Genomic DNA, 24,156 nt, shown 5'->3' with positions numbered 1-24,156 from the left:
GGGTGGTAATAAAACCTGCTTGTGGGTCACATTTAGATTCCCTAAATGAAGCATAACGACAGTAACTATTCCACAGTAAAAACACTGTGAGAATGATGATGGTGATGATAATGATGATGATGATGCTGATATATACGTATACACTCATGTGTATATGTATGGTACATTATATACACATTGATGGGTCGTTGTCCGATGGGTTTCTGCGTATTGACTGAAAGATTCCATGAAGAGGACCACAGTAAAAAAAATCATTGTTTAAATAAATATTATTAGTATCTGATCAAAATATTTTGTACCTCAATAATTTAATATTACCTTACATAAACCCAAAAACAACCCTAAATTTTATTTACTTAACTACTTTTCTTTTCTTTGCTAAAATTAACTTAACCACTTTCACTACTTTCTATGAACATTTATTGCAAGTCCAGACTCCAACGTATGGTACGAACATTTCTCATTACTGCATCAGCGAGTAAACATTTTTCCCCTCTGAATAAATCTTTTAATCGTAATACTATTATACATGTCACCATCATTATTTTTCTTATAATTCATTTTATAAACCAATGTAGACTCCTCGACCAAAACTAAAGTTTTCTAGCAATTAAGAATTTTACGTCAAATTACGATCTTTCTTAATACAGACTTGTATTCAAGTTTAAGATCAACTGAATTCTCTAACTTTCAAACTAATTAGATACTCTGCGGTTGAGCTAAATGCGTTTTACTTGTAAAGCAACTGGAACTTTGGTCCATACAACTTTTAAAAGTCGAAACCATATTAGAAAATGGTATATTTACAAACGTTAATGATTATTTCCAAACATGTGTTGATCAAAGTTCAAACTCGATCCGAGTCATGAATTGAGGTTAACGCGTTTGAAATTTGTGACCCAAAAAAAAGAAAGAGAGAAATGAAAGAGGACCACAACAAAGTCATCTTCACTCTAGGAGTGTGCAGCTTTAGCTTAGACAAGAAGGCGTAGAGATTGCCTTATCAAGCAAAAGCATCTCTCTCAAGTCTCTTCATTTGTGTGTATATTTGTCTCTCTTTCTCTCTCTCTCTTTCCATTTTTATTGCATTGTCTCAAAGAGAAATAGAGAGAGAAGATAGAGAGGTAGAGACATGAAAAGCTATATATGGAAATGGCCGTGAGATGGGGACTCGAATCTTATCTGCCTCTTCTTTCCTTTTACAATCATTTTGGTTCCCTCTTTCCTCTGCATATTTCATTTCACTATCACTCAAAACCCTAATTTCCTCTAAGTTCATTAAATTTTGTTCGTCTCAGATATTTTCCTATGTACATGATTGCCTTAGTCAATGAATTACTAGGCCGAACCACTTTTATTAATTATAATTACTATTAACTTGTTCAAATTGATGTTATTACTATACGAAATGATTTATTACTATACAAATTGTTATTACATTACCATCACATGGAACGAATGGAAAAGGGTTTTTGCTCGTTTAAATTAAATGTTACTTACCCAAATTATCTCTAAAAGGTGAATTAAGTGTGTGAATGATCTTAAGAAATACTCCTTCCGTTTCGTTTTAGTTGTCGTTTAAGGTTTTTTCACACAAATTAAGAAAGCATTAAATTTTCTGTATTACTCTTTATTAATATATTTTATAAAAAATTTCATTGGTCAAAACATTAAAACTGTAGGGATAAAACTGGAATTTTCACCAAACATTTGCATTGAAAACCAAAAACGACAACTATTATGAAACAAAATTTAAATTTTAAAACGACAACTAAACTGAAACAGAGGGAGTATTAATCAAAATTACTTCCAATTGAATGTCTAGGGATTTGGAAGAAGAACATCATTAATGCAGTAATGTATGTGTGCCCATATGTTTTTCTCTCTTCTCCTTCTTGCTTCCAAAGAAGCCCACATGTTTCCTTCTTCCCCAGATCTTCAAAAGAAGAGCATAGACATACTTATAAATTACTATAGTATAAGACAGAAAGAGGATATGTGAAGCTTTGGATGCATCGACATGTTTTGAGTTTTTTTTTTTTTTTTTTTTTTTTGAGTGAAGAATTAATTCCCAGGAATCAGAATACTGTTGCAGCAGCTAGCTCATGCTATTTCACCTTTATCATTTTCCAACGGGAGAAAATTAATTTATTTTAAGTGAATAAATATATATACTGATTGGTGATTGAGGAATCCACGCATATATGATACTAATAATATAAGCCATTGAAATATATTTTTAGGGCAGAGATCTCCATCCCAAGGAGATTCCGACCGATCCACATTTGAGTCCTACACTCATTGGACAATTAAATGAGAAGTATATATATAATTGATCCCACAAAACATATAATAATAATAACAATAACCAATTTATGTATGATCAAGACTATATTATCACTCAAAAACCTAGAACTTAAGAAACAAAGAACACTATCAGATCTAGCTATAAATTAAATATGTGTGTGTATGTGTGGAAAATAATGGTCAAGCAAATATAATAACACTCTAAAACACTAGGAACTTCAGATACAATAACAATGTCAACAAGCTTAGCTAGGGAGCATTAAAAGATTCACACACAGGTATTCATACACAAAAAAAAAATGAAATCATATGCTAATGAAGACATACGTATATATATATAATGCATACACAAAATACACATACATATGCACGATCAAGTTCATATAAATTCATACACAAAACATGATGATAAATTCAAACACTGACACATATGATGCGCTACTAAGGACGTCAGTATAATATATAGTCAGACCAATCAAGGATTTTGCTAAGAGACTTAGAAGCTAATAATGCAAAACATAATTAACCAGAAAGATCATCACCAACATCATCAAAGACGAGAATGGGTACATAAATTAAACAATAAAAACCTTCTCTCTCAAATTTCTCAAGTAATTAATTAAGCTAAATTAAAACCCTAGTGATCAAAGAAATTCAAGATTCATGGTTGGTCTTGTTCATGATGAAACGAAGACTGTGGTGGTGGAGGAGGAGGAGGCTGGTGATGATGAAGTGGTGACGGCGACTTACCAAGAGTGTGTTTGTTGTTATGTAACCAAACCTTAAGAACTTGTCTGGGAACACCAGTCTCCTGACAAAATCTCTGAATCACTTCATCGTCTTGTCTCTGAATTCTCCATCCAATCCTCTCAGCTAAAGCTAACATCCTCTCCTTTTGCTCAGCCGTGAACTTAGTCCTATACCTCTTCCTAATACCTCCTCCTCCTGCTTCAGCAGAAGAAGTCTCCATTGGATCTTCTGATCTCTCTCTTTGTGGAGGAGGAAGAGCGAGCTGAAGTGGAGGAGCTTGTGACGGTGGTGGTCGGTAGCTTACCGGAGCTGGAAGTCGGTAAAAACCTGGCGGAGGAGGAGGAGGCTGATGTTGTGGCGGCGCGTGGTGGAAGTAAGGTAATTCCTTGCGGTGGAAGTTACGGTGACAGCCACAAGCGGCGCATTTTAGCGCGTCGATAGTACCTTCGATTCCAGCTGGCATAAACTCACCACAACCATCCACCGCGTGTCCTCCTATGTTCACCGCTTGGTTCTTGAGACACTCACGGAACCTAAACCTGCTTCCTCCACCGCCGTGAACAACCATGAATCCTCCGCCACCGCCTGTGGAGGTTGTTCCGGTGGTTTCATGACTTTCTGTCGAGGCTTTGGGGACAACGCGAGAGAGAGGAGGAGATTCGTAAACGGCGTCGTCGTCTTCTTCTTCCTCGTGAAGATTCATATCCTCTTCTTGCTCTTCGTCGTTGTTGTTGTCTTCAAACTCCATTCAAGAAGTGGAGAAATGTGAAACTACGTCGTTTTTGGGGAGAGGATGTTCTCAAGAAGGAGAAGAAGAAGGAGAAGAAGAAGAGAGAGATAATGTGGACATTAAAGAGATTATCTTTCTCTCTTTATCTCTCTCTCTCTCTCTTTTGGATTTGGGATTTGAGAAGTGTTTTTATTTTATTTTTATCTTTTTTTTTGCTCTATACATTCTTGTTTATTGGAACTCGGAATCTAATATAATCTGTCCTCAACCACACTTTGTAACGCTTTCTTTATCTTTTACAATTCTTTCTTTCTTTCTTTCTAATTTTAATAGAGTTGAAGAGCTATTTTACTTACTTATTAATTAGGTATTCCTATTACTTATTCTATTCAATTTGGTCGGATCACTTTAACCATGATCTGTTTCTGTCAACTATTATTTTAACCATGTTTATGATCTAAAAAAGAAAGTTGTTTTAAGTATGTTAAAAAAAAATTGATTTGAGTTTGTTTTGAATTGGTTCCATTTGCTGAATTTTTTTTGTGGGTTATAAAGTTGTAAAGATTGTTAATTACATATAAGAATGCAAGGACATGTTACTAATTTTGTATTAGAAAAGGGCACACTCAAAAATTATGTAATAACCTTAAATTAAAATGATATAACAAAACATGTTTATCTTTTTCAGAATTACTTCTAGGGTGTTCTCGCCTTAAAAACAGTAGCTAAGGTTTTTACAAAATTTTCAAAATGAAATAATAAGCTTTTGTTATTTTTGGACATGCAATACAAAAAGTTTAGTGTAGGATTTAAAAAATAAATAAAGAGATGGGATGATATTAGAGATAACTTTTTGGGAAACTAAAAAAAAGGGATAGAATCAAAACAAACGCGATAAACATTTTTGTCCATATGCCAATAGCATAAATATATGCACTAATATTTCTGCAATAAAGTGATGGGCAGTCTAATCACATCAAAATCAGTAATGCCCTTAATAATTTCAAGGTCTGAATTTTGTTGTCAACTTTTCAGAATTATTAGTACTAAATAATTTTTTTTTTTTTTTTAGTACGAAATAATTCCGTATAAATAATTACTAAAAAAACTTTTGTTTTATTTTGTGTCATCAAATAAAACAGAGTTTAAATACATTAAATACTTGTAGATAAGTTGCAAAGGTGAAGAAGAAACGAAACGTATGAGATGATCATTTCTCAGCCTCTAACCGTCCGATTAACTTATGCTGACGTTAGATCTACGACGACTGTTTTTTTCCTTTCACTATTTTCTTTAAACGACCAGCAGTAATTAATAATATTCATACAACTTATTTTGTTAACGACTAGTCTCTTCATTACTTCAGTCGAGGGTCATTGGTCTTATCAACACGAAATTGCATGACGAATTTACGTAAGTTATTTGTACAACAAATCAGAAAATTTTGTGGATCTTTTTTCTTTAAAAAAAAACATTTGCATTTCTTATTTGTATTTTCTTTAATGGAATAGTAAGTAGCATTGGTATACGAGAACACGAGACGGAAACCAACATTCGCTCTCATTTAGATTCAAATATTTGATCCAATCTCATAGACAGTAAAATGTTGGAAAATTTTGGAATAACATCAATTTGTGATGATTTAAATTAAACTTGCTGACCGTTCTCTTCAGAATAATAGTATCGTAAGATTAAAGTAACATATGTGTCGCATCAGTAATAAATGCGAATGTTTTGTAGGGCTCAAATTCCAAAGCTTGGATTAAGATTTAAGAGTGAATATAATAAAAACTCATTTGAGAGTTAAACCAAACAAAAAAAATAACTCATTTGATACGAACAAAAAGTGTAATTTTTATGTTACAAGAAAAGAAAAGTCTGAAAAATATAAAAACACCGACTAATAGGAGGAGGAAATAATGAAGCAAATGGATTACTGAAAGACGTTTGAGATGACGTGCTGACGTGTACTTGTCAGCTGGCGGGAAACCGCTTTCCTACGTGGAGACACACAGAGGATTTGTCTCCGTTCATTATTCGTATTCATCATAATGTTTACATTTCTTATTAAACTTAAATCTCAAAAGATGATAAATTAGAAATCATAAATAGGTAACACGAAAACTATCAAACTAAAAGAGGCAGAAGTAGTATTGTAAGAAAGTACTATTCAACAATGTTTATGCCAGACAGAATTTATGAGTTAATAGATTTCCTAAGTCAATGATAGGCTCTTTGAAATTAAATCATTGCGTATATCTATATATTAACGTGGATATGGTCATCGCAATTCACAACTAGATATTGACACGAGAAAATATTTTCTACTTTATTAAAATCGTGGTTTGGTATGTAATAAGCAATGACAATAGGGGAAACAACACAAAAATTAAACCAAACAACTAATTCAAAATATAACCAAGTTATTCAAAATAGATATATATATATATATATATATATATATATATATATATATATATATTATGATGATGATTTGTTAAAAGTGCATAAAAACTAAACAGTTAAAGGCTTAAAGCTTTGGAAGCGTGAGAATACTTATGATGGGTATATTTAGTCTGAAGTTTCACAACCCATGTCGACGTCTACTGTTTATCATATATATTTATAATCATAGGATCTGTAATTCGATATGTTCAATCAATTATTTCATACAAGAATAAAAAAGGGTTTAAAGTTTTTAAAATAAAAATAAAAGAAGACTAAAAAGCAACCGACAAGGCTAAGTTAATAGGGTATAAGGAGAAGATTGAAAAAGAAGTAAAACTTTGTTACTAGTGGAACTCATAGATTATCATGAGAATCCATTTGACCATAAATACTACTATACAGCTCAAGGACAATAATTTAACTCACCATCTTTAGTGCCCCTCCATTCTTTTTTTTTTTCCTTCCATCATTTTTTGTTAAAAATTCTCCCAACATTTTCCTATAACAAAATAATATAAAATTGAATAGAGTTTTTGATTTTCCGAACAAATTTTTAGAACTTTTATCATTATTTTGTTAATATGAATATTAAAGTCTTTTTTAATAGAGCTTATATATCAAAAGGTAGCAAAACATTTGATCATCTTTTGTTGTTCTCTACAAATTTTAATTACAAGAACGAGCACATCCATTTTGGTTGGTAAATTTAATTATTTACGTTTATTGAATTGTCCCTGGATTAAAGACTAAACCAGACAAACAAATCCAAAAGAATAATCACATCTCACAATTTTTAAATTTGCCACATCACCTAATCTAAAGTAAACCATATTGGAGTAGCTCTCAATCACATCAAGCTTCTTACAGGAGCTGATTCATCAGAACGCATCTGCCTAATCCTCTGGAAGAAACTCAAGACTGTCTCCTCAGCTTCAGTATCTGCAGAAGACAAAGAAAGCTCATAAGAGCAACAAAATAAGAAGAGACAGATCTTATGTTTCTTACTTCAATTGCAGATTTCTCCTTCCTCTTCTACAAATAATAGAGCTTAAATGTATCGAGAAGTGAAGAATGATCAGCTTCTTATGCTTACTAACCAAGTTTCGGTATAATGTGTCCACCTGAATGATGGATCACCATTGGCTCTACAAATGATTCTACAAGAACTTCACCTTCTGTCTTCAAGAAATCCCTCTCACCTGCAAAACCGATACAGAACTACAGACAAGTCATCTCTAACGTCATATATCGTCCTTGAATAAAAACAGCAAAAGCCAATCGAGATGCTGTAGGAGAAGCTCTAATGTTAACATGTAGTGCTGCACATTAGGTTCTAATTTAAACACTATCATGCCAATCTTGGTTACATTATAGGCACACTATTGATGTAAGTTTCAAACGATTAGACAGAAACTTGGCATTGATCAGTGTCTTAGATTCCAATATAACCGAGAAATCGAGTCAAGAATACGCGCAGGGACGTAGTTACGGTTTTACCTATGAAGTGGAGTGACGGGCAACGAACTGGAGATGAGAATGCGTTAACAGCAGCTTTTGGCTTCCCAAACATCAACCCTGGAATTTTTGCTCCAGATATTATAACTAAAAACTTGACTTTTGGCACCTTAGTTAGAGCAGTTCCCTAGAAACAGTTTACAACATCAACCACTTACTCAACTATTCAAACAATAGGTTCCATTCTTCAATTTAGATTCAACCTCACTGTTGCCTACAAACGGTTTCAACATCACACACTAGCTCAAAACACAAAACAAAACAAAACTACTCTAACAATAGGTTTCATTCTTTAAAAAACTCATAAGCAGATTCAATCTCAGAACCAGGAATCTGATCAGTTAATGTACCTGTTCTTGCATTCCCGGAATAGCCGCAGTTAGAAAAGCTCCCTGCAAGAATGGATCAAAAATCAACGGTCCACGATCCTGCTGATATATATGACAGTGGTCAATTCTAAAATATCATCCAAGCATCAAAACCAACCTGTGAGAAACCAAGAAGACCATCAAAAGGTCCATTCTTTATCACGTAGTCCTCTATATAAGCCAAACACTCTTCAAAATTCTTATATTCCTTAAACCCCTGCAAACACACACACACCTAAATCAACTTTTTGTATACAAAATTAGACTAAATTATAGCAAAAAAACCAACCTTTACTCTGATAGTGTTAATACTTAATAGTATCAATGATCAACATTGAATTTAACGAAATTCAGAATTTTGTTGCGACGAACCTTGTTAGCCTGGTACCACTCGTAATACGGCGGATCAAAGAAACGCTCGACGTCAGATTTTCCGGTGGCCGGAAAAGGAGCGTCAAGGAAATCGAGGTCGAGATCTCGGAGAATTGTGTCCGGCCATTTACCTATACCCGCTTGGAGAATCCGACCACTGGTTCTGAATCCATGAAGGCATAAAATTCTAGGGTTCTTCTGTTTCCGGTAATTCTCCGGCGCCATCGCCGTTACCTTAAACCGTAATCCCGTTTGGAAACAAGGATATGAATGTCCTAACATCCCTCCGTCAGGTTTCGAATTATCCTTTTGCCCGAACATAAGACACGGTCTGATTTGTCGTTTTGATCGTCAACATTGTGGTAGAAAGGCCCAAAACTCCATCGGCCCATAAAGAAGAATCCTTTGAAATCATCGGCCCATAACATTGTGTATCTGATTCTGATATAATAAATATTTTTGCAAATTTTCAAGAGCTACAAATTAGATCAAATATAGGCAAAGAAAATTATGTATGGGAAAGCTTTACTCGAAAAGATCAAATATAGACATGGAAAATTATGCTTGACCAAAAAAAAAGACAGAGAAAATTATATGGATTGTGGGTAAGGAGAAATTAAAGTAATTACACCAACAAAAAAAAGACCATGTAAACATCTTCGTCTTGATCTAATTTTTTTAAGATAATCCAAATAGTTTTTTTAAATGATGCAAAGTTCAGTTAGAAGTGAATACAAGTTGCTCTAAAAGTGACAACACAAAACTCATGCTTTAGAGTGCATAACGAACTATCTCAGTTCTTTTGTATTGGTGTTCAAATTAATTAATGAAAATAAAGTTGGATGCAAATATCTTCAATATTGTAAAAACTTTAGTTTTAGGGATTAATCAATCGATTCAGTGCACTGAATTGTAGGTATAGTGTATAATCGTCGGTTGGTTTCGCATCATATCATATGGGCCTCATAAAATTGCCAACTATATATATATAATTCAAGTTCATTTTATGGATACCAATTATATTTAATTTAATGATAAATACGACGAACCTTCTTGATTCACTGTAAAATGACCTTTACAGGCTATCAAATGTCTTCTTCCGTTATGTATATATAGATAGATAGATAGATACCCGTTTTATTTGTATTCATTATTCAACTATTTAAAATTCTCTGACAGCTATCTCCAACTCTTTGTTACTAGCAATAAAAACAAGAGATAATAAAATAAAAGAAAAACAGCAATGATCCAACGGTAACGAGAACAATAAAACCATAACAAGTATTCAAAAATGATGAGCTCGATGGGTCTGCTACGCACATGGGATATACGATAATAACGACATTGTCCTTTCTTGATAGATCTGTATTTTTGTAATTAAGGTTCATCATCATCATATATAGGCAAAGAGATCATTATTAAGAAACTATTATCGAACGAGTAGACAGAAAGACAAACATGATACAATATTCAATACTACCAGTCTACTACATATACGTTTTCTCTCTCCAATTATTAACAATCATAATTCGATTCGATTAGTGTTTTTTTTTTTTTACCGAGTTTAACCAACGATTTTTCTAAACCCTTTGAAAATTTGTATTCGGATCAACAGATGGAATTGGTGATCAAGTCCGATATTATCCATCTATTATACATTTATAAATCTGTATTAAAGTTGAAAATATCATTTAATGTAAAGTAATTTTTATTTAAACATCTAATAAATAAAAAAAAAAGGAGAGAGTAATTGTATGTTATTCCTACATTTCAATATTTCGATACTAATCATTAAACTAATAATTATCTCATCATCAAGATACTACTATTTAACTTACTTAATTTATAACATTGTTTGTTCTCTCCCTTTATATACCTCCATCGTCATTCCTCACCTAAACCACTCTGCTTCATTCTCTATCTTTCTAAAGTAAACAATCTTTAGATAGAGAACAAAAAATGAATTCGAAGATCTTTGAAGCTTTCTTCATTGTTGCTATCTTCTCTACCTCATGCCTCGCTCAAGCTCCAGCTCCTTCTCCAACCACCACCGTCACTCCTCCGCCTCCTGCCGCAACTCCCGCCCCGGCCACCACTCCACCACCTGCAGCCACCCCTGCCCCTACCGCTAGTCCTCCGTCTTCCTCTCCTTCTCCGTCGTCTGATGTCCCCACCGCTTCTCCACCTGCACCGGAAGGTCCCGGAGTTAGTCCCGGTGATCTAGCCCCGACACCTTCCGACGCTGCCGCTCCTCCACCTAACGCAGCTTTCTCCAACAAAGCTTTCGTCGTCGGTACCGTTTTTGCTGCGGTTATTTACGCCGTCGTTTTGGCTTAGGATCTCATTGTTTACATCTTGAAAACATTCTGTTTACATTTCATTCTATAGTTACGGTGTTAATTTCGATAATTTGATTGATTTTTAAATTATTCGATTGTTGTTTGAATTGGGATTGGTAAATGTTGTTTGTTGAGGTGGAATATGTTGTGTAAATCCAGTGATAGCTTTAATAAAACTACTTAGTTATTCTTTCTTTACAAAATTCTCACATGGTTCATCATTCTTTTGATGCTTTATAGTTTATAGGAATGAAAGGTAAAAGCTAGAAAAAGAAAATTCAGAATTTTATATAAAACAGGTCTTCTCTAGATCTGATTCTTGTGATTTCAGAACTATTAAATCATGTTCGTGGCTTTTTCTTTTTATGAAATGGATGATTATGAGTCATCTAATAAAGATCTATATTGGATGATTATGAGTCCAAATTAAATAAACGATTTTAATACTTCTGAAATACGGATCTGCGATCTATACAGTATCATAATGCTTAGTGCTTACCGTAATCTTTAATTTATCAATAGAAATAGGTGATTCATATTATAAAATTAAATTTTCTAAACTTACACTATATATTCCCCCCAAAACACAAACATTTACTAAAAGATGATGGTCTAGAGTCTAGACAAGTAAGTATCTTAATTTCGTTTCACGAATATTTTTTATTTTTTTACCCATGAAAAAAATAAGCTCAATTTCCAATTTTCCATGTCCTCCACGTACCTTTTTATGTTTTGTCACCAGGCCTGCTAAGCCCTTTCAATAGCCTTCCCGTATCTGGGCTATTATTGCTGGTCCAACATCAAGATATTAGATGTAGACAAAAATAAATCGAAACTCCTTTTCGGACCTAATAAATTGAAAATCTAATTGGCTAATAGCTTAAATTAAATGTCTACCACGATTGAATAAAACCACAGTAACAGTATTTATTTTTATAAACTCTATCGGCTGATCCGACAAGTCCCGGTAGATCATATAGTTAGAAAGCGGACCAAACATTCTCTACCTAAAATCCAGAAACCCACATCACGAAAATAAGTACTGAATATTTTCCTGACATTCAAGATAATTCCAGATAAGTTAGAAAAACATAAAAAGTAGGAAAATAATAAGTTTTTTACTTTTTTTTTTACCTCTGACGAATATTTGTTATATGTATTTAATTGTGACAATTAAAAAAACATATGTACCACTCTAGATATACTCGGTAAGTAAACCCACAACTCAAGAGGACAAAAACATTGGTTATGTCTTCTCGCTCACCAGTGACCCAAAAGACTGAGTTGTTGGGACTGTAATACTGTTAAAATTGTTGTTTTAAAATATTGATTTTTGTGGAAATTTTAGTTTGAAGAAGAGATTGTGCTTTCACAAAAAAAAAAACTAAAGTAATTATTTGTTGGCTTTACAAAAAAAAATGGAACAAGAACGCAAAATAAAAATTGGACTGTTATAAGCATTTTTACTGCTTAAAAAGCACTGAAACCTTATTATAGCTAATATAATTTAAATAAATAATTCAACTGAATTTTAAAAAACAACGTTTAAACCCATTACATTTCTAATGTTTATATCTCGATCATCTCTAGTTTTGGCTTTATTGGATAGTCCATTTTTAACATATATTATCAATTCATCCTTAAAGTCTAATTTGGTCCACACTTCATATCATGCACAAAATAAATAAAATTCATATAATTTTAAATTTATATAAAAAACGTTAAACAAAGTCAAACAGAGTTTTGACCCCAAAAAAAAGTTTAAAACGAAACAGATGAACTATATATATTAGGCCTGGGCAAAATATTCGTTTGATCCGTTTCGATTCGGTATTCGATTTGATTTGATTCAAAAAATCCGAATATCCGTAAGATTTTGGAGCAAATCAAATAGAAAAATATAATATTCGTTAAAACCGAAGCAAATACCAAATACTGTTTTTTTAAAAGTTGGATATCCGATTCGATCCGTATTTTTTCTATATATATAAGAATATATATATATATATATATATATCATAGTATAGTTTGTGTATTTGTATATTTTGGGCTTGTGTTTTTTTAATCTTTTGGGCTCGTGTTTTTTTTTTAATCTTTTGGGCTTGTGTTTTATTTTTGGTGAGATTATGGGATTGTGTTTGAGATTTATTTAAAAAATGAAAAATCAGCATCCCTTAAATATTAAATAAATAATAAGAAGTGGACCGTGGACGATTCAGTTTCTCAAATTTTAGCATTTTCTTCCTGGATTTACACAAAGTTATGTTTTGATTAGTGGAATTTTAAACTATCGGGTTTTGGTTTTTAGAATTAGTTTGATGGCATGTTCTTGATCGGTGATATCAACAATGGTTACGTTTGTTTTTTTGGAACTTATTTTGAAAACATGTCAAACAAGAACTTTGAATATATGATATTTTGTTATTTTATATAGTCTACGGTTTTTTTTTTAATATTTAGATGTACCGAAGCGGATTTCCGCAAATATCACAAAAAAATCCGGATATTCGAATTTCCGGATATCCGGAAATTTCCGAATCGAAGCAAATCACAAAATCAAATATTTGGTTGAAATGGTCTCCGAGATCCTTTCGACGACCTATGTTGTGTTGAAGGGATATCTAGATGATCCGATCTAATATCCGAAAGTTTACTTGGGTCTGGTTTCAATTTCTTAAGCTTTTAGGAAATGTTATTGGAAATAGTTCTAGGCATTTCTCGATCAGACACATAAATATGTTTTGTTAAAAAAAAAAAAAAACACAAATATGTAAGCAATGAGATCACATGGGGGGACTCTGACTGACGCATGTCGAAATAAAACGACATTTACCAAAAAAAACAAAACCAATCTATACCACGTGCCTCTCACGTGTCGAAATGTATGGCTTTCCTCTTTTCAGTGTAAAACTTATTCTAATTCACTAGATGGCATTGGCAAACCGAAATCTAATTAGTAAGGCTAGTAGAAAAAATATTTTATCAAATGTAGAGTCATAGGCACCAAATGACGTATTTCAAGATTTTTTCATATAATAAACTCATACCAAACTTTTTATTATATTCTCTATATTATTTTCATAGTTTAAAAACCCTTGGCACTCGTGGAAGATAAATAAGATAAATATGTTTGCTCTCAAACAAGTTTGGCGTAATTTTCTTCTATTTTTTTTTTTTTCCGTTGTTGTCGTTGTATTTGGAAAACAAAACCTCATCAAGGCAGAAAATTTTCTTCCCCTTTTTATTGTTTTCCTTTTTCATTATAAATTTGTCTGTAATTTCATCACGGAAATAGCAACACTAAAGTTTATCGTATTTGGAGTTGTGTAATGATAGCCAAAAAAACATATATACGTTTAGAAATGAATCATATTTGGAATTTGTTCTTCCATAAATAAATTATAATACTAGCCACAGAGTTTATAAATAGATTAAACAAAAAAAAGGCCAATTCACTCACGACTCATCTCTCTCGTCTTCACCATTCTTCTCACTTCTTCTTTTCTCCTTATATTTCATTTCGTCCACATAACTAAAAAAAAGGAATTAGCGATGAGAGGAAGTGGCGGAGAAGAAGGATCGGAGTCGAGAGTTGCACTGTTGAAAAGTCCTCACACGGGGGAAGAAGACGGTGAAGGATTGAAGAATAGAATTTTGGTTGAGACAAAAAAGCTATGGCAAATCGTTGGCCCGGCCATATTCAGTCGAATTACGACATATTCGATGCTTGTCATCACTCAAGCTTTCGCTGGTCATCTTGGCGATCTCGAACTCGCCGCCATATCCATCGTTAATAACGTCACCGTTGGCTTCAACTTTGGCCTCTTGGTATAGTATCTACACAATCTTGAAGATTTAATTAAAGGGTAATGTTTACATTTTTCTTAAAATTTATATGTAAATGGTGTAGCTTGGAATGGCGAGCGCGTTGGAAACGCTGTGTGGGCAAGCGTTTGGAGCGAAGAAATATTATATGCTGGGAGTTTATATGCAGCGTTCTTGGATTGTTCTCTTCTTTTGTTGTGTCTTGTTATTACCAACTTATATTTTCACTACTCCAGTTCTCAAATTTCTTGGTCAACCGGACGATATCGCTGAGCTTTCCGGTGTTGTCGCCATTTGGGTCATACCTCTTCATTTCGCCTTCACTTTCTCTTTTCCCCTTCAACGTTTCCTCCAGTGCCAGCTCAAGAACCAAGTATGTATTCGATCGATCTGACTGTTTTTCAAACAGAATTTATTCTAATAAAAAAATAACAGTTTTATATACAAAATTACTTTCAGTTTTTCTAGATTTGTGCAGGTCAGAAGCATATTTTTCAGTTGTTTTTTTTTTTTTATATATATGCGTGTCATGAGCAAATTTTTATATGTTTAAACGTTTATAAATTAAGGCAAAAAAAATAAATCAGAGTTCCTATATAATGTTCGAGCTAGTAATTTTTTTTTTTTTTTGGGTGGTTATTAGGTGACTGCGTATGCCGCAGCCGTTGCATTGGTAGTTCACATTTTAGTGTGTTGGTTGTTCGTGGACGGACTTAAACTAGGAGTCGTCGGGACTGTGGCTACGATTAGTATATCGTGGTGGGTCAATGTTCTTATTCTATTAGTTTACTCTACTTGTGGCGGTTGTCCACTTACTTGGACCGGCTTCTCCTCTGAAGCCTTAACCGGACTTTGGGAATTCCTTAAACTCTCTGCTTCTTCCGGCGTCATGCTTTGGTACCAACAAAAATATATGTACTCTTTGTGACATGTGTCTAATTATGTCCGAAACCATTTTAACGTTGGAAACTTTTTTTTTTTTTTTACAGTTTGGAGAATTGGTATTATCGGATTTTGATTCTAATGACTGGGAATCTTCAGAATGCTCGCATCGCCGTGGACTCCTTGTCCATATGGTAATTAAGTCGTTTATTGACCTTTATTTTGTTTATGTTGATATTTTCTTAGAATACTAAAATAGAAGAAAAAGTATCAATCATATATATAAATCTTATCGCATTGTTTCTCACGTCTGCTCTTTGGGTTATTGTCAAAAGGTTATAGTTGTTTTTTGTTTTTATCTTCTTTTGATAAAATTAATATATTTGTCATAAAAACAAAATGAATATATAATCCTTTTTAAACGTATGATTAATTTTCTTACCAATAACTTTTGGCAGCATGGCGATAAATGGTTGGGAGATGATGATACCTCTCGCTTTCTTCGCCGGAACCGGGTAAAGTCCATTCTCCTCTATTGCTAATTTCTGATTCGGTTTATAATAATGATCTAATTGGTCCCGGTTCACCAGTTAAGTCTAATTTTGTACAATCATATTAAATATCAACTATCAACTATGTTAAGTCGTTTACAACGGACCCATGAAAATTAAAGGTTGAAACTTACAATGAATGCGGACTAGATGTCATGTTGGGTTCGTGAATAACGTGGTTTCTATTTTTCAAATAAATCGGAATAAAAACAAAGTACGTGTAAATGTAATTACCATTCAGTATTTATTATCAACTATCAACTATAAATAGTGAATGCATGTCGATGTCAAAAATAAATAAATAGTAAATGCGTATAGTATCTTAATGGTATGTTCACTAATTAACGTACGTCGACAAAAATACGATTGTACTGTTTAGCCTAAATATTCTACAGAGAAAATTATAATTCCTTGAATATGTATCCTAATATTAGACCCCCATTTAGTTTTATTTATGAACATGGAATTTGCAAGGAAACAATATAATACTTAATGGGGGTCTATTATTAGGATACATTTTCATGGAACAATAATTTTGTGTGGAATATTTAGGAAATTGAAACCTAACATTTGGCATATGGCTAGATCCTTACAGCTTTTGCTGTCTTCTTCCGTGTTTGCTTTGAGTTCTTCTTATATCCAAATATATTTGTCGTGTTGTCTAAATTAACACGTATACGAGGAAAAATATTTTAGAGATCACTCTTTTTGCTATTATAGTACTATTAAAGTATTAATCTATAACTTTTTCCTGTTCAATAGATATACAACTTAAAAGAAAACTATTAACATCTAGATACTTAATTTACATGAACTATTGTAGTGTTCGTGTGGCGAACGAATTAGGTGCTGGTAATGGCAAAGGAGCAAGATTTGCGACGATTGTATCAGTAACACAATCGTTGATAATCGGATTGTTTTTCGGGGTTCTAATAATGCTTCTCCATAACCAAATCGCATGGATCTTCTCTTCGAGTGTAGCCGTCTTAGACGCCGTTAATAAACTTTCACTTCTGTTAGCTTTCACCGTTCTTCTTAACAGCGTTCAACCGGTTCTTTCCGGTACGTAACAATTTTATCAATTTTTATAAACCGAGTCAACGTTTTTTGTTGACTTTTTGTGGGGCTCATTATATTGAGTAGGTGTGGCGGTTGGATCGGGTTGGCAATCGTATGTGGCATATATAAACTTGGGATGTTACTACTGCATTGGTGTTCCACTTGGGTTTCTCATGGGCTGGGGTTTTAAACTCGGTGTCATGGTAATTAATCACGATTTTCTTTACGATTCATAGATAATTGGTTTACTCAATGGAATAATGTTTTGTGGTTTTATTTATCTATAATAGGGAATTTGGGCTGGTATGATTTTTGGAGGAACCGCTGTTCAAACAATGATCTTAGCTTTTATTACAATGAGATGTGATTGGGAAAAAGAGGTAGATATTGATATTTCTTTGTGTTTTTGATTTGTTTAGCAAATTCGAGAATTTACTGATAACGTTTTCTTTTATGTTTATGAAATTTACAGGCGCAGAAAGCAAATGCTCGCGTTAACAAATGGTCCAACACAATAAAATGATTCAAGATTTTGTTGAATCAACTATTACATAATTTTGCAGCATAATTTTGTTTTGGAAAACTGGTGTATGCTTGTATCGAAATGTGATACAATCTCTTAGAGCCGGTTTATAGATTAAATATGGTCTCTGTAAACTGCAATTACTGCAACATGGCCTTTGTGATTTTCTTTTTATAGCATGCCTTGTAATATTATTAGTAAAATGGCTAAATATTGAACTGCTTTTATTTGATTTTAGTAAAAATAATAAAATTTATTGGTTTTAACTTGAATATTGGTTAAATACTTAGATATGACTCAAATTGCACTTTCTTTTAATCTCTAGAAAATAGAAATTGTTCTATGGAATTTTTCATTTGGTTTTTAAAAACTTGTATGAGTTTTTACGATGGTTTTGGACATTGTGGTTTCACACACGCCTCTCACTTACTGGCCGTACATGGCTACATATGTATTCATTCATAACATATTTACATATAATATTCATAATTTATTTATAAATAACTACATGGAATCGACTCATGAACACCCCATAGAGACTAAAACCAGATTTACGGACAAACCTAGCTATGATAATATAAGATTTTAGCTAAGGAACCGGACCGGACTGGTACAACATTTAATTTCTTCTCTCATCAAGCATTACATATCTTTTAATTTCGATACCAAACACCAAAAATCTTCAATCAAATACTTGCTTCGCCAAGAATACTCGTTCAAACCCTCCTTGCAATTTTCAAGCCTCTCCAAAACCGGAACCAACTGGTAAGATTTAGCTACTCTCTCGTTCAATTCTTCAAACCTTATCCTGATCAATTTTATGACAGAGAAGTAGTCTTGTACCATTAGTTCTATCATCTCAATAATGATTTTGTTCAGCTTCGACGTTGGAGTTTTTGGCCTGTCACTTATATGTTCGAAAAGATCTACTAGGAAATCAATTTGTTTGAAAATGCAATCAGTTGTGTAAGAAGAGACTCGTTGAGTCTCCAAACGCTTATCTTCTGTTTTGTCTTTTATGTTTGGAGTAACGCCTAAAACTTCCGCAATAGATAAATAACAATCTAGATACTGTTGGTACCTATTCAAAAGACCAATATTTGATAAATCATAAGACTTTCCATTATATTGTTATTTAACGTATAACCGCGAACAAACATATATTTGAGTACTCTTCAATACCCTTAGTAAAACAAAAAGTATATATAACCAATGCCTAGAAAAATATAAAATCTTACCATTGAACCCATGGAGACAACTCTCTAGTAAAACGAGATGAATTTCCATTGAGACTATTCAATTTAAGATTACTCCCTCCTTGATTATAAATCAAAGTACGATGACTATTACAGTCCCGAAGATTATCTTCTCCATTATACCCACTTTCTGTTTTAATCATCTTATGGAGAAGAATAAGACATTTAGCAGCCACGCACGCGTCCGTCGTTAAACGGAGCCTATGTAGGATGGCAGCGACAGTCTCAGGACCGTAGCACGTGTCAATAGTTGATTGGAGGAAAGTGACGTATTTGTCTGAAGGTGGATTGTGTGAGGTATGAGACGTGGCTTTCAAGAGAGCTAAGTCAATGGTTTTGGCATTCACGGAGCTACACAAATGAACCACATTGAGTTTCATTTGTGACGCTTCGTCTTTCAATATGCCATTCAAGGTTGTGAGTTTTCCCATTTGATGGGATATAGTTGTTCTATTCAAATGTTTGAATCTTTAGCAATGTGGCTTTGCTTTTATAATGTATCAAGGTTTCACAATGTGTTTTTGGTTAATCTAAATGTAGGGTAAGATCAAATATATATGTTCTTATCTTAATAGTTAATTAGTTATCTATTTATTAACATGTATTAGATGGATTTTCCAGGCCGGATTTTGTATTAGATATTCATTTTGAAAATTAAATACATGTGGATTTTATTACAATAACAGTTTAAATTATTATTATTTTCTATCTATTTATAAACTAAAATTAGTGTAATATTTGAAAAGTTTCAATGTTTCATAAATAAATGCTAAAGATTTAATTTACATATTCTAAGAGTTTGATTATGATATATATATTGATATGTTCTTGATAAGGAGTTCATTAAGAAAAGGTGGGTAAAAATTTCTATAGATTAATGATCTCTCAAATTATTTTAAGTGAAAACTGAACTAAAACACCTTTGTTTGTCCAAAAAAAAAAAACCTTAGAAAATGACGTTTTCTCATCACATTAATTTTGTCTTTTTTTTTGTTGGTAAGACAATAATTTTATCTTTATCCACATTATCAGATACTTTAATTTGTGAGTGTAACACGTACTATTAAATAAATAAAAAAGTAAGAAATATCAAACATTTATTGATTTAATTTACACCGTCCACACGTTAATTTGTTAACCTGCGTCAATGACATTACTTCTCGAGTTATTATTGGCTAAAGCATCCTACATGGGCCACATAAGCAGAAATTGAGATTATAAATTTGTGGACTGGTTCACGACTTCTTAACGGGCCTACCCTAGATTTTCTTGGGCTTTTCTTTCACAGAAGTCTTCATTGTCATGTTCGAAAATTTCGCAAAAGTTTTTTAAAAACGGGCCTAAATTAATAACATGACTTGCAATTTACTTTACTGAGACTGGCTAAGAGAAATTGCAATGTTTAGTTTACTAATTAAGATCTTTTAGAGAGAAAGATATTATTTTGCATAATTAGTCCCTTTGATATTATTTAGTCCGACAAACATTGCTTCTAGTGTTCAAGGCATGTGCAATTTGAAATGGAGCAAAGAAGTGAAGATATTTTTTCTGTTCAAAGAAATGAAGATAATTAAAGATATTTTTTTACTTTCTCTTTAGGAGATTTGACGACAAAGTGCTTGATTCTAATAGTATTTTTTAAAATTAGGCGTGTCTATGAGTTAATTGCGTCGTTTGTTTCTTTTAGTAATTTGATGGCGTCATTTTAAATGAAAAGAACAAACGAGAAATTACCAAAAGGAGAAGAAAAAAGAATTCCAAAATAGGTTGTTGTACATTGAGAGAAACGGGACAATGATATATTGTGTTGCATTTCTTTTTGTAAAATCCAAATTAGAAAAAGTTTATAATGCTTTTAAGTGGAAGGAACCAAGCTATCAAAATAATAAAAATAAAGCACAAAACGACAACGTATTCTCCACTTTCTATCGTTTTTCTTTGGCAAAAGCTTCCAATGCGGAAATAAAATTATTGAACAAAAGGTGGAACAGTAAAAATTTGAAATTAAAATTTCCAAAAGTTAGAAAGAACATAAACGTGTCAACTGTCAGGTGACAAATATCTTACCCGATTTTGATTTTACCCTAAAACTAATCCCCGATTAATCCCCGATTTTAATCCGATTTTCCGATTAATCGCTAGGCCCATGCCGAGCGCCCGACTTAGATTCGGGAATATTATACAGTATAAACTACCGTCCTAGTTTTTTTCGTGATAAAAAAAAAACATTAATAACTTCTTCATTTCTGTGATCATATTGATTCGTTTTCTTTGTTAATCTAGAAATCGATTGGGTAAAATTCTCTTATTGATCACATTTTTTTGATAACCCAGTATCCAGACCACACAGTGATCTGACTAGCCTACTGGACCTAAGCCCACGTCACAGGGATTTTTAAACCTCCACTTAAGAGTCCCCTGATAAACTGGTGGTCTGGAGCGCCTGAGCAAGTCCGCATATAAATTTCCATATAAATTTCCAGGTTGCCACATTTTATACAATAGAATTTGGTATCTTGTCCAAATTTAGTGGGAACCATGAGGAATATATATTGGGCCAATGAAGGGCCACAAAATGGGTAACAAGCTCATGCCCTATGATCAATCCTTGTCGATGCTCGAATAGACGGCTGATTTGACTTTGTCGTTTATTTACATGTTTTCTTTGTCCATTTAGGGTTGGCTTATTGACTCAAAAAATTTTATCATGAAGAAAAAGACGTAAGAAACTACATCATGAATTAATCAATATTGTCTAAGATGTCTATAACAAAACGTTGGATCCATATATTAGAAACCTAGTGGTTAGCGCCTGCTAAAATTATTATCAATATTATTGTTAAGTATGCACGAGCATAATCATTAACATATTAATGAAAATTTCTTAATACCTAAGGTTAAATGACGAATTATGATCCAATGATTGGACTCACACGTCCACTATGATTGTACGGAAATTTCCTAAACCACCGTGTCATTCTTTTCTGGCCATTAAAAGATTTAAATGAATCCATTAAATAAGGAAATTTGAGCATAGGTTAAGTAAAAACTAAAAACTAACATTTCGGAAATACTAACCAACAATCATTTTTTTTTTGTTTACATAAAATCCATATATTTCCAATTAAAATATTTACGTGTAAACCAATTTTAACTGTTAAAACTAAAATATCATGTACAAGTACAAACAGTTCAAACCATATATATACAAGCAATTGTTAGTTTTGTATAACACATTAAAAAATTTTTACTAGGTGATCCACGTACAATAATCCTTTTTAACGTGTAATACATTTATTATTACTACACAAACAGTTTTCAGTTTTATAATACACTGATTTTTTGTATGTGATAACTACTATTAAATTTTATTCATATAAATTATTTAAGATAATTTATTTATAGTATTATTTTAAACTCAATTGAGGTTGCTTTTAAATTGTATAAGTTCGTATCATTTTCTTTTGATGCCCATTTTTCTATATAAACATCCATGCCACATAAACCCTAACACACATAAAATTCTCATCCCTTTCGTACAACTAACTCCCCAAAAAACCATGTCCTTCCCCACAAACCCTCACCGTCGCCGGCTTGCCTCAACCACCACAAGCGCAACCGCAGCCGTAGACTGCCATAAACAAGTTCGTTCATGGCGGCTCCTTCGCACCATCGCCCAACTTCTCATCCCATCTTGTTACTGCACAATCATTGATCCAAATGATATTCATGAAGACAAATTATCTCACCGCCAAATCAAACCAAGAACCTCTTCCGTCTCTTCAACCGCCATAAACTCCAGTTTTACTGGAACCATATTCGGTTTCCGCCGTGGCAAAGTAAACTTTTGCATCCAAGCAACAAACTCGAAAACACTAAACCCAATCATTGTCCTCTTAGAGCTTATTGTCCCTACTGAGGTATTAGCCCGCGAAATGGGAGGAGGCGTGCTAAGGATCGCTCTCGAATCAAACAATAACGAGGGATATGATTCACGTGAAGATTCTTCTTCTTCTTCACTTCTTACAACACCTTTATGGAACATGTATTGCAACGGTCGGAAAGTTGGATTCGCCATCAAACGACAGCCTTCCAAAGCTGAGCTCGCCGCGTTGAAGGTGCTTACCCCGGTGGCTGAAGGAGCCGGAGTTGTTAACGGAGAAGAGATAAACCGAGAGAAAAGTGATCATATGATGTACTTAAGAGCGAGTTTCAAACGAGTTTTTGGTTCGTTTGATTCGGAATCTTTTCATCTCGTTGACCCACGTGGGATTATCGGTCAAGAACTAAGTATCTTCTTTTTTAGATCGTCAAGAAAATGATCTTGAATCGTTTTGTATGTTCTAGCATAAGGACATCAATCGGTGCACTTGCATACAATCGTTGGGATTATCTCGAGTATCATCAGTGGGTTATTTTTTCCTTTATTCATTTTTTTCGGCAAACTAAACCGATTAATGCGTCTCGTAGATTTTTGTAGCTGTGCTTTTATTTAGATGAAAATGTAATAAGCATAGCTTTTGATGATCTCAACTTTTGTATGCTGTAGTGGTGACCATGTGTTCATGTGTTTCTTATAGTGCAAAGTTTTTTAATCTTCTAATCTTTATATTTGCTTTCTATTATTGTCAATAATTTGGGAATAAAGTTAATAATTTCTGTTGGCCATCTTTACAAATAGAATGTGTATATATATACAAGCAAGCATAAGAAGTATTATATAACCAACTAAGAATGAAATATTATTGCATTACTAAATTTCCTAGAACGTTTATTATTTATAACACAATATACTTTACAAATTAATATTAATGTGTATATTACCTAATTCATCTACAAAATAACAAAATACTATTATATATTGCTAGTATATAACTATAACATATAAGCATATTTTTAATCTATGGATTCAAATAATAATGTATTTTTGTCTAATTGACTAAACACAATTTGTTGTTGTGAATACGAAAACACAATTATGGTTAATGTTGATCAACCAATCAATTTGATGCGACCGCCACCTTAACTTGTAATTTCGTGCCCATGAAAAGATTCCTGCTATTTTTTATTGTAACTAATTTTTTTTTTTGGTATGTTTTATTGTAACTAATTTATTTGTCGAAATTTTCAACAAAAATTATTCTCGGAATTTCTTTTTGTTTTTGTCGATTTAAGAAATTTACCAAACATGATGAAGGTACTCAACTTATAACTCGTGTATTTTTTCCCTA

At 32.9% G+C, this 24,156-nt stretch overlaps 6 protein-coding genes across 8 annotated transcripts; 3 read left to right on the top strand and 3 right to left on the bottom strand.

The window, feature by feature from the left end:
• Positions 1–2,807: 2,807 nt before the first annotated feature.
• LOC9301030 (zinc-finger homeodomain protein 1) lies at positions 2,808–3,994 on the bottom strand. The gene has a single exon (XM_002864909.2). It carries the CDS (start codon positions 3,803–3,805, stop codon positions 2,969–2,971), a length of 837 nt encoding a protein of 278 aa, XP_002864955.1. The 5' UTR covers positions 3,806–3,994; the 3' UTR covers positions 2,808–2,968.
• A 2,856-nt stretch (positions 3,995–6,850) lies between these two features.
• Positions 6,851–8,926, bottom strand: LOC9302742 (esterase FUS5). 3 transcript variants are annotated; one of them, XM_002864908.2, is made up of 6 exons: positions 8,491–8,924; positions 8,237–8,335; positions 8,101–8,142; positions 7,733–7,877; positions 7,333–7,434; positions 6,851–7,174 (listed from the first exon to the last, which is right to left on the bottom strand). In XM_002864908.2, the coding sequence occupies exons 1-6, from the start codon at positions 8,809–8,811 to the stop codon at positions 7,083–7,085; spliced, it is 801 nt and encodes a 266-aa protein (XP_002864954.2). In that variant the 5' UTR covers positions 8,812–8,924; the 3' UTR covers positions 6,851–7,082. The 3 variants fall into 3 exon arrangements, with proteins under 3 accessions (XP_002864954.2, XP_020883971.1, XP_020883965.1); XM_021028306.1 differs by lacking the exons at positions 6,851–7,174; positions 7,333–7,434 and adding an exon at positions 7,909–7,964 and having other exon boundaries at positions 7,755–7,810; positions 8,491–8,926; XM_021028312.1 differs by lacking the exons at positions 6,851–7,174; positions 7,333–7,434 and having other exon boundaries at positions 7,731–7,810; positions 8,491–8,925.
• Positions 8,927–10,369: 1,443 nt separating this feature from the next.
• LOC9302741 (classical arabinogalactan protein 7) lies at positions 10,370–11,024 on the top strand. The gene has a single exon (XM_002866623.2). It carries the CDS (start codon positions 10,450–10,452, stop codon positions 10,825–10,827), a length of 378 nt encoding a protein of 125 aa, XP_002866669.1. The 5' UTR covers positions 10,370–10,449; the 3' UTR covers positions 10,828–11,024.
• Positions 11,025–14,032: 3,008 nt separating this feature from the next.
• Positions 14,033–17,935, top strand: LOC9301029 (protein DETOXIFICATION 27). Its single transcript, XM_021028288.1, has 9 exons — positions 14,033–14,657; positions 14,740–15,027; positions 15,298–15,551; positions 15,644–15,730; positions 15,995–16,051; positions 16,911–17,149; positions 17,231–17,349; positions 17,437–17,526; positions 17,619–17,935. The coding sequence occupies exons 1-9, from the start codon at positions 14,382–14,384 to the stop codon at positions 17,667–17,669; spliced, it is 1,461 nt and encodes a 486-aa protein (XP_020883947.1). The 5' UTR covers positions 14,033–14,381; the 3' UTR covers positions 17,670–17,935.
• Positions 17,936–17,988: 53 nt separating this feature from the next.
• On the bottom strand, positions 17,989–19,590 carry LOC9302740 (putative clathrin assembly protein At5g65370). Its single transcript, XM_002864907.2, has 2 exons — positions 18,908–19,590; positions 17,989–18,750 (listed from the first exon to the last, which is right to left on the bottom strand). The coding sequence occupies exons 1-2, from the start codon at positions 19,354–19,356 to the stop codon at positions 18,312–18,314; spliced, it is 888 nt and encodes a 295-aa protein (XP_002864953.1). The 5' UTR covers positions 19,357–19,590; the 3' UTR covers positions 17,989–18,311.
• A 2,776-nt stretch (positions 19,591–22,366) lies between these two features.
• On the top strand, positions 22,367–23,589 carry LOC9302739 (protein MIZU-KUSSEI 1). Its single transcript, XM_002866621.2, has one exon. The coding sequence runs from the start codon at positions 22,393–22,395 to the stop codon at positions 23,245–23,247; it is 855 nt and encodes a 284-aa protein (XP_002866667.2). The 5' UTR covers positions 22,367–22,392; the 3' UTR covers positions 23,248–23,589.
• The last annotated feature ends 567 nt before the right edge of the window (positions 23,590–24,156 follow it).

Source organism: Arabidopsis lyrata, assembly GCF_000004255.2.
Source record: "Arabidopsis lyrata subsp. lyrata unplaced genomic scaffold ARALYscaffold_8, whole genome shotgun sequence".
Lineage (NCBI taxonomy): Eukaryota > Viridiplantae > Streptophyta > Magnoliopsida > Brassicales > Brassicaceae > Arabidopsis > Arabidopsis lyrata.
This window is presented reverse-complemented; position numbering and strand designations above follow the sequence as displayed.

Coding starts and splice junctions, on each gene's coding strand:
- LOC9301030 (XM_002864909.2), bottom strand. CDS start 3,805: ATGGAGTTTGAAGACAACAACAACGACGAAGAGCAAGAAGAGGATATG.
- LOC9302742 (XM_002864908.2), bottom strand. CDS start 8,811: ATGTTCGGGCAAAAGGATAATTCGAAACCTGACGGAGGGATGTTAGGA. Junction 8,336..8,490: donor AGTGGTACCAGGCTAACAAG/GTTCGTCGCAAC, acceptor GTGTGTTTGCAG/GGGTTTAAGGAATATAAGAA. Junction 7,878..8,100: donor TTCCGGGAATGCAAGAACAG/GTACATTAACTG, acceptor AACTGTTTCTAG/GGAACTGCTCTAACTAAGGT.
- LOC9302741 (XM_002866623.2), top strand. CDS start 10,450: ATGAATTCGAAGATCTTTGAAGCTTTCTTCATTGTTGCTATCTTCTCT.
- LOC9301029 (XM_021028288.1), top strand. CDS start 14,382: ATGAGAGGAAGTGGCGGAGAAGAAGGATCGGAGTCGAGAGTTGCACTG. Junction 15,028..15,297: donor AGTGCCAGCTCAAGAACCAA/GTATGTATTCGA, acceptor GGTGGTTATTAG/GTGACTGCGTATGCCGCAGC. Junction 15,731..15,994: donor GTGGACTCCTTGTCCATATG/GTAATTAAGTCG, acceptor AACTTTTGGCAG/CATGGCGATAAATGGTTGGG.
- LOC9302740 (XM_002864907.2), bottom strand. CDS start 19,356: ATGGGAAAACTCACAACCTTGAATGGCATATTGAAAGACGAAGCGTCA. Junction 18,751..18,907: donor TTGTCTCCATGGGTTCAATG/GTAAGATTTTAT, acceptor TCTTTTGAATAG/GTACCAACAGTATCTAGATT.
- LOC9302739 (XM_002866621.2), top strand. CDS start 22,393: ATGCCCATTTTTCTATATAAACATCCATGCCACATAAACCCTAACACA.